Raw genomic sequence first — 13,253 nt, 5'->3', positions numbered from 1 at the left:
ACACAGAGGAATCACAGAAGTGCATACACAATCTAATTGTAAGGCATCATGAGTGGGTAACAGGTAGTAATGCATCAAAAAGAGTAGGTGCAAAATTATTGTGTGCAATTTGATCCTGAAAAACTGTGCCTTAATCAGCAACAAAAAACGTATGGAACACTGTACAACCCGGACTGACTCTCTCTTCATTAACAAAAGTTATTCATATTGCCATTTTTCAATGATAAGTAAATGTGAAAATATCGGAGACGTCTAGTGTTACAGACAAATATTGTAGTCCAGTGTTGCGTATAAATATCGTAGTCCATACACAAAGTGAAATAAGCTGTAAAAGAAATAAATAAAAGCATCAAGAATAGAATGATGAAACTTTGTATGTATTTTCCCATCACTGATTTTTATTTTCCATCCAAAAGTGGGAGTTATCAATCTTAAATAAGGAGTTTATATGTGCTGCTGAAGATGATTCCTACTTCTGAATAATTCTTAATCGAAATTAATCTTTGAAATATCTATGACCATTAATCTATTTGAAATGTACTGATATCTGTATCTGGCTATCAATGAATGGCGGGGGGGGAGAGCGGGGCGAGGGGGGAGAGCGGGGCGAGGGGGGAGAGAGAGGAGGGCGCGAGAGAGAGAGGAGGGCGAGAGAGAGAGAGAGAGGAGGGCGAGAGAGAGAGAGAGAGAGAGAGGAGGGCGAGAGAGAGAGAGAGGAGGGCGAGAGAGAGAGAGAGGAGGGCGCGAGAGAGAGAGAGGAGGGCGCGAGAGAGAGAGAGGAGGGTGCGAGAGAGAGAGAGGAGGGCGCGAGAGAGAGAGAGGAGGGCGCGAGAGAGAGAGAGGAGGGCGCGAGAGAGAGAGAGGAGGGCGCGAGAGAGAGAGGAGGGGGGGGGAGAGAGAGGAGGGGGGGAGAGAGAGGAGGGGGGAGAGAGAGGAGGGGGGAGAGAGAGGAGGGGGGGAGAGAGAGGAGGGGGGGGAGAGAGAGGAGGGGGGAGAGAGGAGGGGGTGAGAGGAGGGAGGTGGAGTGAGGAGGGGAGAGAGAGGGGGGGAGGGAGGGTGGGAGTTGGGCAAGGGATGGTGGGAGTTGGGGGAGGGAGGGAGGGAGGGGAGTTGGGTGAGGGTGGATGGGCGGGGGAGGAGGCAGTTCAAAATTCAGAATATTTCAACAGCACAGCAAATAGGTACATAATGCCTTTTATTTAGATAGTATGATTTTGTTTGCAAAAGAACTGGGAATTCCCTTTAACGACACAAACATTACTCAGCACCTAGAACGCACGAAAAGTGGTGACATCCTCATCCAAAACTACAAATGATAATGATTATGTAACATGTAAGTAAATTATGTGAAAATTGTACTGGAAAGAAAAAGAAGTATAAGAGGTAGCTGCTGCTTTTATAGCTCACAACATGTTCATCAACTTGTTTCAGTTTAAGACTGTGTCTTTCGAAAACCAATGCTCTCTTAACTCTGGAAATGAAAACTGTCTCTCAAAGGCACACACCCAAGTTCCACCAAGTGACTGTATTTTTACTTGTATTACTTCCTTCTTCCTATGCTCTTCTCAATTCTGTTTTACATCCCCCTCTTTCTCATCATTTATACTTGTTATCTTCATTGGCCTCTACCTTTCCATCTGATACCATTATTTTTCTTTTATTGCCAACTTTATTTTTCCTCCTCCTCTAACCCCATGCTCATTTTTTCAGCATTTTTAATGTCTGGTTATTAACTTCACCTAGTGAGTTCTTCATATTTCACTAGTAGTCTTTCACTGGAGCAATATCACAAAACAGTATCACAAAACAATAAACTTTATTGTTCTTTTGCTTCCCATGTCTTATATTCTGACTGACCACTGAATCATGACAGAATGAGATTAAAAATAATATCTCATCAGCAATGAGGTGATTAAAGACAGACTACAAGCCCATATAGTGCAAGGATGGGGCTGAATCAGTGCATTTGCCTTTATCCATTTAAGGAAGCAATCCAAATTCTAGAAGTTGTTGGTTGAATGGGGATTTAAATCCTACTTCTTCTCAAAGCAAATCTATTGCCTTAACTACTGTGTCACCTAGCTTGGTACTGACTCATACAAAAATCAACTCTAACAGTTGCTTGCACACTAGGCAGAATTTTGCAGGCATCAAAAATCACGCATTTAAATACAAAACAATGTAATTTTCCACACAAGAGATGAATTAAAATCTAATGTCAATATTTCTTTATCCAGGCTATGTTATTTCTTGTCCTTTAAGAAATTTCAATGGAAATCAAGGTAAGATTTCATAGAAATGACGAGATATATATGTGGTATTCCACTTTAAGATATTTTAAAATGTGTTACACTTCAACAAGAAATCAGAGTCAAGATGTGACCCCCCTTTTTTTACATACTTGACATATTAACAGAGATGAAAGTCAAATGTGCCAAAAAATCATCAGACTGCATTGGCCTCAGCAGCCAATGTATAGATATTTAACCAGCTGTTCCATTAAATCATCATTCTCATTCATGGTGCTCCTGTGCTGGTAACAGCTAGAGCTACATGAAATTTGCATACGCTATAAACACGAAATGTTTCCAAAGTGTAAAAAATGTTACTCCAACACTTCTTGGGTATAGTGCGTCATGTTTTAATTTCAGTTTGCAGGAGCAATTCAATGCCTGCCCAAAAGGAGAAGGGTTTTACTTTCATGATAAAAATTCTTTTACATGTAGCTTTCGTAATGTGAAACTCAACTAGAAGGAGCAGGACAATTTAGAAATAAACGTTGAAAGTGCTAGTCACAAGACAAACAAAGTGGCTGCAGGAGCTTCATCTAAAAGGCTGGCTGCTATGGGTGAGATGCTAGGCAATGCCTAAAAACCAAAACTGAGGATGGATCTAAGCACCACAACAAAATTGAAATGTGTTTACAGGCAAACATCCTATTGACAGAACTAGATAATCAGAATGAGATTTTCACTCTGCAGCGGAGTGTGCGCTGATATGAAACTTCCTAGCAGATTAAAACTGTGTGCCCGACCGAGACTCGAACTCGGGACCTTTGCCTTGCGCGGGCAAGTGCTCTACCATCTGAGCTACCGAAGCACGACTCACGCCCGGTACTCACAGCTTTACTTCTGCCAGTATCTCGTCTCCTACCTTCGTACCGGGCGTGAGTCGTGCTTCGGTAGCTCAGATGGTACAGCACTTGCCCGCGAAAGGCAAAGGTCCCGAGTTCGAGTCTCGGTCGGGCACACAGTTTTAATCTGCCAGGAAGTTTCAGAACTAGATAATGTTTAAGTTACATCTTTTTTTTAAATAATATGTACTCAGTGTTTGTTGTACATTCGGTTCAGGTAGACTTGATGAGAATGTGTCAGTGTAGTGACTAAATGCAAGAAGAAATCAAAGACGCTGTGAAAGATGTTCCTATTGTCATTACTGCTGACAAAACTTGTGACAAAAATGGAAGGTGTTATTTGCTGTTTTTTCAGACTACTGGTGTTACAGAATAGAAACTGCATCTGGCTTCCTGTAACTTTTTAGAAGTTGCTAACAGATTTACTTGTACCCAGGCCATAGTAAACACCCTAAAAGACTTCAGCATTAAAAATGAAAATGTTTTGCTTTCAGTATCAAACACTGTACTAAGTTCTGATGCATTTAAAAAATTGACTGGCAACCATTTAATACATTTCAAATGTTGGGAACACAAAATGAATTAAGTAGGTGACATCCTCGTGAAAGATCTAAAGGAGCTAAATTTTATTGACAGTAAGGTGGAAATGACATTTCCGCACTCCAACAAAATGAAAAGTGCATATATTCGCTTTCTTCAATAGAAATTTCCTCACCCATCAACAAGATGTTTTCCTGGTCCAATAATAAAATGGAATTCTCAGTTCCATGCAGTGCAGTACTTGGACACACACTTATCGGTAATCACTGAATTTTTCAGATAATTCGAAAACAAAAATGCTACCATTGAGCTCATTCTTGATCATTTCAAAAATGAAGCTGTGTCAGATTAAGTCTTTTTACAATGCAAATTTGTAAGTGACCCATGTGCTAGCATTGTCAGTTTAATTACAACACTAGAAGGCATGATTTACCCATTTGCACATTTGCTGTGGGTAGAGACTGGAAGTAACAAATTACTACTGAAAAGAAATTCTGAATGTTGTTTTTCAACAAACACTATTAATTATTTTGACACACTCCAAATCGAGGCACAGAAAGCATCTGCAAAAAATTGTCTCAAATCTGCTGCTATGAAAAGTTTACAAAAGCTATGTAAACACACTATACCACACAAAGCTAATATTTTTTAAAAGAACATTGGTGGCAAGCTCTTCAATACAGTAGTTTGCGGTGCACAGCTATATTTGAATGATTCTGCTGTTGTTAATACAGCAGAAAAAACTCCGAAAGTTGAAACCATTCCATCTGACATTTTTTGACGCATTTTCATCAATTCATCAACACACTGTCTGAAAATGATGAAAAGCCTAATACAGTGCAACCTCTACTCTGTGAAAAGCTTAAACATGATGAATTTGGAAGAGCTGCTTTATCTGGAATTTGTAAACCTGCCAAAAGTGTGGAGACAGAGAGCTACATCTCAATATACAATTTAGTTATACATGACAGGAGGTGGTCAATAAAGCCAGACAGTTTGGAAACAACTTCAATGATTGCACTGAATACGTAAAAATTTGTATATAGGCCTATAATGTATGTTAATTTGAATGAGAACTAATGCTGTGGTGTTGCATTAGAGAGATAATCAATTTTCTCAATTTTTTTAAAAGAAAACTGGATAGTGAAAAAAAATCCATTTTTAAGGTAAGAATTTTGTATTTATATGATGCATAAAGACACCAAAAAAAATAATGCCAAATTCAAATTTCAAAGTGCTACATTTTTAACATTTATTTGCTGATTCACATAGCTCTAGTAATAATGCATCCCTCCTAATGAACTGATCAAAATAATAAATGAAAATGCAGTTTTTTAACAGGAGTTCTTTTTCTTTATACGAAAATGATGAAGTTGCCCCTAAACTTTGAAAAATGCAATTCTTTGATATGTATGGTTATATTGGTAAATATATGCCCCTGCCGCCTTCTGACTTTGAACTAACTTATCCAGGCAGTAACAGGGGAGCCATTAGTTTAACGTGAACTCCAAACTGTGGTGGAACTTAGCATTTTTTACGCACATAAATCAATGCCGGAGGTGGCAGTAGCAGTAACCAACAGAAAAAATCTTGAGAGTGAATGGGGATTGAAGACCAAACCTTTGGAACTGTCATCTTATTCTTACTGACTGGACTACCAACACCTTACAAACACAGTAAAAATACTGTTAACTTCTACTGTCTTACAGCTTCCTCTGTAATTATGCTATTAAGAAATTTACACATTAAAATTAAACAGATATATAATTTACCAGGATGGTGGAGAAGAATGACTGCGTTGTCTTCTGTCTGAATCAGAAAGCGGCATCCAACTCCTCTCTCTCTCCGAGGAGCACATGCAGCTTGAACCATTGCAGGTTTACCAACTCCAATTGGATACTTTAACTGGGACGTTAAGTCTGCCACTTGCTTTCCATTATCAATATTCAATGCAGTTACTGCCAAAATCTGAAACAGATCATTATCCTCATATCAAAGATGGTAATAACACTGTTGTCTCTGCAACACAAGACTGCTAACAAAATTATAATGAAGCTGTGCAGAAAGCACACTATGTCAGTGTACAACACGTATTTGAAGCAAAATAAAAAGGCATGGTCATGAGCTGATTCATCACTATACATAACAGGAGGGAACTGTTACTGGAATAATCTAAAGCATCAACGGCATACATGTTGAGTTTAAATATCATTGTAAATGCCAACTATCTACTTCTCTTTTCAAAAGGCATAGCTAGCAAACAAGTTTGCATATGTACAAAATTTTTCAAAACAAAGTTGAGATTTAAAGCTATTTGAAGCAAGGCTCTCAAAATAAATTTTATAGAACTTTACACTGTAGGAACTACTGCAACCAGCCACAAGCTTTTTAGAAATGGTTTTATTGTACCATTACTAGTTTTGAGGCTGAGCCCATTATCAGACAGTAGTATTTATTTCTTGACAAGCTGAACATTTGTGTCCTAAACTATAACAAAGTTTTGTCAGTTACATAGTTATAAAAGGTTTTACATTGCATGTAAGCTCTATACATAGTACTTCATGAAAATCTCTCTTTTACATATAATAAGGGAATCAAACCTCTCTCTTTGTATATGCAAAGAAGAGCTTTCCTTATAGTAAGTACAACATACTGAGCTTATATACAATGTAAAACCTTTTGTAAGCTATGTAATAAAAAAACACTTATATTTTAAGACACAAATGTAGAACTTGCCAAGAAACCAACACTACTGTGTAAGCATGGGCTCAGATCCAAAACTAGCGACAGTACAATAACATCATTTCTAAAAAACTTGTGGCTGGTTGCAGCATTTCCTACAGTATAATTTACAAAAACAGCTGTGGAGTTATCTAACAATAATGAACAAAATAATTATAGAACTTTGCTGGAAGCCACACTATATTTATTTTTGTAAAGGGCATGCACACTCAACAAAAATGAAGAATATCCCATAACTTTATTAAGGTTTTATGACTGAAGTCAAAACAATGATTTGTATAAGTTGCACCAGAATGAATTGCTGTAGATCTACTGACAGCCCATACCAGTGTGGAATATTAAGTTGGGAGTTCTTGCCCTCTGTAGCCATTCATGAGCACACATTGTTCAAGAAATAAGAGGATCTGCTATTATTAATGCTTGATTATAAAAAAGGAATACTATCAAAAGGATATTTCTTATGAAGTATAATTTCTTTTTTTAGTACAGATGGTATGGAAGTATTTTCAGTAGTTGTCAACCAACTTGCTTGGACTTTTCTGCACGCACAAAGAAAATATTTTGAGAGTTGTCTGCCATATCACATCACCAACAGTTACTTCATTTTGCTGTGAAGTCTTGATTACATGCAACTACAATTCTTCAATAATGTCAGGTACTTCCAAGGTTCATGGACATATATTTGCAAAAGTTGATACAATGAGCAAACTCACATCTAGTTTTTATTAACTGTTATGCTTTCTTCGAGATTTTTATGATGTTGGAAAGCCCTTGTTGGAATAGAAATAATGGTAGGGGCACATGCAACCACTACAGTGTAGCTGTGTTGAAGGGTCAGCAGGAACATCAAGAAGTTTTAAAATCAAAGCTGGACTTTCAGACAACACTTTACTTCAGAGTGAACTATTTTTTGTTTTTCTCTTTGAAGAAGAATATTGTCCAAAAGTTCAGCAATGATGTCAGTATTGTTTATTTGCCTTTTTGTAACCATTGTACTGTTAGTAACAACAACTTGTGATCCTTCACCATTTCTCTCTACCATCATCTGTCTTCTACATTTCTGATCTCTCTGCCTACCTTAGGGTATTTGATAGGATGTCATTGGGTAGCTTTTTCTTTGCTTCCCATCTCTTAGGTGTCAGTCATTTATGGCTGCTGTCCAACTGCTTTGAGACAATTTCCAAACAGCTTCACTTAATTTTGCAAATTTCCTCCTTGATGTCTCTTAGGCTACTGGCCAAATGAATCCCTCTATCTGGTAATATGTTTTTTCAAAGTCTGAAGATGAGTCTTAAATACAACCGAAACCGGTCACTCCAATAAAAATAAATAAGTTGCGATCAAGAATGTTTTTAATCTTTAAATTGAAACTTTTATTTCCACATTTTGCTATGTTGATTACAAGATTTCCACAACTAAGCAGCTGGTAAATGTTTGGTCCTCATTCACCTTGAGGTTCTTTTAGACAGAAGTAAAGCTCTAAAGCTCTGGAAACAATAATCTATCAATATTTATCAATGGAACTATTGTACAAGAACGTTTCATAGCATTCATCGACTGCAAAGCGATTCTGTCATTTTCACTTGAAATTGTAAAGTGAGGTTTGCATGAAATCTGACACACTGGTTTTACATGCAGCATTTTAGGGTATAACAAACAGCTACAAATTTCTCTGTATTACTACCTTTTAATGATATCTCCTGCACACATCTACTTGGAGTACACTTCATCATTCTGTGACTTCCTTTTCCTGTTTAACTAGGTTAAAGAAGCATTGAAATCAGGAATGTTCATCTCGTCTGCAATTCATAGGGCCTGTCTCATATATCTCCCTTGGTAACGGTGCACTGACTCTCAGGAGCAGTTCTAAATCTTTAGAATTATTTTTCTTTCACACTTTTCAAATTTCATTTTGGCATATATTTCATAGTTCATGTAAGTCTTTCTTTTATTTATAAAACTCACATAAAAAAAAACTGGCTTTGCACATTGCTTAACTTTAAGAGCATTTTTATTTATTTTGCGCCCACTGAAACCAATCACTGCAATGTTTTCTTTGGGCTAGGAAGATATTGTATTTTTGTTCTGGACTTAGCACAACAAATATCATTCGAACCACAATTCATGAAATTGTCAAGAGTCATTTTCTGTTTCTCCTAAAGTTTCCATGATTTCTAACAAAACTCACCATTATTTCAATGAACACATATGTAGGCCTTTATGAAAGTAGGTGATTTCTACTGCTAATGGTGATCTTCATATTTCATCTTTGCAAGGCCGAAGACATTAAACAGGTAGATGCTATTAGCACGCATATATGACGAAAACACAAAGAAAATTAATTGTTTTACCTCCACTGTTAACACTGGCAACATTGCAAAGGCAACTGCTAACTCCTATGGATATTACATGAGTTGCAAATTAGAATGAATAAACGAAAACTGAAATTCCCTTTATACATTATGATCACATTGTACCATGCTATCAATTTAAAGAAAAGCCATCACTCAAGGCTATACATCTTTCATACTGTATGTGCGCTGTCTCCTACAGCTATTGTAGGGGTATACATTTCTCCAGCTGACTGATGAGCTACAAATTTGGCGATTTTCTACATTAAAAAAAAAAAAAAATGCTTACAGTATGTCTTAGCAGCTAAAATTCTGACACAATGTTTCTTTCAGTGTATTCTTTCCGTATAAAAAATTTCAGGGCACGTTTTGATATGTCAGATTGGGCTGTTCCCTTGCGAAATGAAGAGGTCACACAAGAAGTTGTGCTTGGCTGCAGCAATCCAGTCAGAAGACTGGTGACATCTGTCTGCAGCTGGATCTTAGAGCAAACTGATGCTTGAACACTATTTTGGAGGTAAAGAAGTATTTCTACAAGAACTAGCATGGGCTTAGAAAACACCAGTCATACAATATACTGACAGATTTTTTCATGTATTTTCTCCTTGCACATATTAGTTGAAAGGGAACACATGACTTCCATTTGCCCACATTTATGAAAGGCATTGCAACAATGTACGACATAGTCAGGTAACAACAAAGATGTTATATTACAGAGTTTCTTCACAAATATGTGACTAATAGAATCCACAATGTAATACTGGACAATGTTCTACAGAAACCAAAGGAACATTGACATGCCTCAAGAGAGCAGGTGTAAAATTATTCAAACAAAGCCTGACTTCTTCATGTGTAGCAGTTTACTGGCAAATGAACGGACTTGGTGACTGAGATGGTGCAATATCTGTACTGTGGCAAATGCAATTACGCCGAGTACATTGCGCCAGTATAACAAAGCCCATACATAATGCATACGATACATTAAAATTATTAACACATAACATGGACAGTTATATTCTTTTATCCTTAGTAGTACAAATGTAGATCACACTCCGTATACTTGTACAAAACATGTTTTCCATAACTGATTTAAACACCTTTGATCAACGAGAAACAGGCACGCAGCGCAGGTGGACGGATTACACCGCTGGCTGTGGCGCCTCAGCGCCCAAAGCAGTCAACGGGTTAAGAATGAGATTGATCTTGTCTTCACAAATATTAACATATCAGACTTGAATGAGTTGCCCATGTATTTGATGGATATGAAAATATATTGAATGTTAGATTACAATTGGTGTGGAACATTTATTTCTAAAATGTGGTGTAGAAAAAATAGTATGTTTTGAAACTGAAGTAGTTATTAGTTTTACTAATAACTAGTTTTACTATTAACTGTATGGCTACATCTGAACCACTGCCTTTTACATACTACAATAATCGAATTCTAATGTGGAATACGAGGAGTTGTCAAGTATAATTTGAGCTTGTTTAGCTGTCTGTCAGACATCCCTTACCAAAGGGATCAAAATTTTTTGATTGCAGCACCCCTTTTTGTGCTAAAGACAAAAAAAATGAGGAGTAATGAATATTATTTTTTCTCCTTGTTTTTGTGTACATCATTGTTTCTTCTGAACTGTGGTTTATTATCTACAATAGATTTCATAAAGGAATAAACAGACTCTGAAGCACCAATCAAATTGCTCCAGTCCTTAAACACTTGTCTACAAGATGATTGTGTGTGAGCATCCTGTATTATACTCACAGCACATTTTTGACAAAGAAGTCTTTCTTGAAGATGTATAACCCCAGAACATTATTCCATATGACATTATTGAATGAATGGTCTGGCTCCAAACTGAAAGAAACTGTGGCCGTGTGTGTGTGTGTGTGTGTGTGTGTGTGTGTGTGTGTGTGTGTGCGTGTGTGGTTCTTTTTTTTTTTGTGACAAAGGCCTTGTCGGTTTAAATCTCATTTTGTGACAGTCATTTTGTTGTGCCAATCTGCGACTCCTGAACTACCTCATAAACTATCTAAAATTATTTAATTGGATGGATAAGAAATCTACTCACCAAGCAGCAGCAGAACACACACATAAAAGACTACTGTGATTGGCAAGCTTTTGGAGCCAGTGGGTCCTTCTTCAGGCACAAGGGTTGAAGGGGAAGGAAGAAGGGTGAAGGGAAAGGACTGGAGAGGTCTAGGAAAAGGGGTAGATTTTGGGAAAGTACTCAGAACCGTGGGTCAGGGGAGACTTACCTCTTCCCTTCTCATCCTGTATGGTAAGTCTCCCCTGACTTCTTCCCTTCTCACCCTGTACAGTAAGTCTCCCCTGACTCACAGTTCTGGGTGACTTTCCCAAAATCTACCCCTTTCCCTAGACCTTGTAGTCCTTTTCCTTTGCCCTTCTTCCTTCCCCTGGCTCCAAAAGCTTGCCAATTATAACTGTCTTTTATGTGTGTGTTCTGCTGATGCTTGGTGAGTAGATTTTTTATCTATCCAATTAAATAATTTTATCAATAATTGATTGTTTTCATTAACTATCTATACACACGTCGGGCCTGGTAGTGTACTGGTGAAGCACATGCTTGGAAAACAAGAGGCGTGTGTCAAATCCTGATCTCAACATGGATTTTTCAGTCTTTGTTTTAACATAGCCTCATCTCTCAATGATGTGAGGAGTCACCAGAAACAACACAGGGTTTGGATTCCATGTAAAACTGTAGGTGTCCTTTCCCAGGTTCAATAAGTTGGGTTGGTTAAGGACACACAAGTCAACAAAGTTTCATTGAAATCAAAAATTAACATTTTGTGTAACTGGATAGATAAAAAATCTACTCACCAAGGGGCAGCAGTAAAGCACACATTAAAAAGGTATTACATATGCAAGCTTTCAGAGTCAACGCTCTTCCTCTGGGGAGAAGGGCCGAAGAGGAAGAAGGGCTGAAGGAGAAGGAAGAGGGGTGAAGGAAAAGAGCTGATGGGATTTAGGAAAAGGGGTAGAGTTCATAAAAGTCACCCAGAACCCTGGGTCAGTGGAGGCTTACTGGTTGCTATGAGAAGGAAAGAGGGATCTTCACATCTCACCTGCTAAGTCTCCCCTTACTCAGGATTCTGGGTGACTTTTACAAACTCTACCCCTTTTCCTAAACCTTACCAGTCCCTTTCCTTCACTCCTCTTCCTTCCTCTTCAACCTTTCTGCCAGAAGATGGAGCCACAGACCCTGAAAGCTTGCCTATGTAATAACTTTCTTTAAGTGTGTTCTTCTGCCTCCACTTGGTGAGTAGATTTTTTTATCGATCCAGTTACATTACATTTTCAAAAATTGGTTATTTTCATTAATACATTAAAATTTCAGTTTGATAATAAATACAAACAAATGGAAAAAAAACTGCTTCTGTGGAGAATCGAATCAGTAACCTTGCGGTAACAAGTCTAGAACACTACAACACAGCTACAGACTGTCTTGGTGATAAATTAAGAGATATTTTTATACTTAAGTGCATCTGGAAATCTTTATAGCCAATGTTTTCAGTTTCTTTTAAGAAGTGCATCATACCGCTTTATAAAATTAAACTTCAAATTCTACAAGTATGAGGAAGAGTAAGGAGGACAGAGCAGTCCGTAAAGCCTTCTTGTTAGTTGATTCCAGCCAGTTTTGTTGAACAAATTACATACAAATTTAATGTCAATAGTTTCTTTGAAGATTTTATTCCGTAAGCTATTTGGTTATTTGTCCTAAGTATTGTCAGACAGTTCAGTGGCAGTTTCACAATGGTCACCAGAAACTCACTCTCCCAAAAAATTACTGCTTAAGAAAATGTTTGATGGTGCACTTAAAGATAATAAAATAATAACTCTGGCTTAGTAATCAAAAAACCACTGAAAGTAAGCCAATGGCCTTGCCACTGTAGTAAGACCGGTTCCCATCATATCAACAAAATAAGTGCTGTCAGTCTTGGCTAACATTTGGATGGCTGACCGTCCACATCTGCCGAGCACGCACGGTGCACTCAGCCCTGGTGAGGCCAACTGAGGAGGTACCTGACTGAGAAATAGCAGCTCCGGTCACGAAAACTGACAACAGCTGGCAGAGCAACCTGTTCACCACATGTCCCTATAATTCGCATCCAATTATGCTTATTAGCCGAGGATGACATGGCAGTCGATCAGCACCGCTGGGCCTTCCGAGGCTCGTTCAGATGGAGTCACTGAAAGTAAACCAATCAATGGTATCTTCAATGAAAATCATTGTGTTCGACTGAACTGGGCACAGTATTTGTTGAGATGTAGCAATATACATTGCCTGTAGGGAATCTGACAGCTTTTTTGCCATATACAGTGAGTCATGACCTCAGAGAATGCTTTCTGATTCTGAGAGTGACATATATTTTTGTGCGAATAAGCAGGCTCTTTAAACCATACTTGTGCATGATACAGCTATCAAATACTATATATATTGTTATCAACTGTTAATGACAGTTCTAAT

General features: G+C 37.9%; 1 protein-coding gene across 2 annotated transcripts in view; it reads right to left on the bottom strand.

Annotated features, from left to right (window-relative positions):
- LOC124712266 (ER membrane protein complex subunit 1) overlaps positions 1–13,253 on the bottom strand; it is a 121,433-nt gene that overhangs the window by 46,724 nt on the left and 61,456 nt on the right. For both annotated transcript variants that reach the window (XM_047242564.1, XM_047242569.1), the window contains exon 6: positions 5,446–5,641. In XM_047242564.1, the coding sequence (XP_047098520.1) occupies positions 5,446–5,641 (196 nt within the window). The remainder of the gene's footprint in view (positions 1–5,445; positions 5,642–13,253) is intronic.

The sequence above is a fragment of the Schistocerca piceifrons genome, chromosome 1 (assembly GCF_021461385.2).
Source record: "Schistocerca piceifrons isolate TAMUIC-IGC-003096 chromosome 1, iqSchPice1.1, whole genome shotgun sequence".
In the NCBI taxonomy this organism is placed as follows: Eukaryota; Metazoa; Arthropoda; class Insecta; order Orthoptera; family Acrididae; genus Schistocerca; species Schistocerca piceifrons.
The sequence above is the reverse complement of the archived record's forward strand: the minus strand, read 5'-3'. Positions and strand labels throughout refer to the sequence as shown.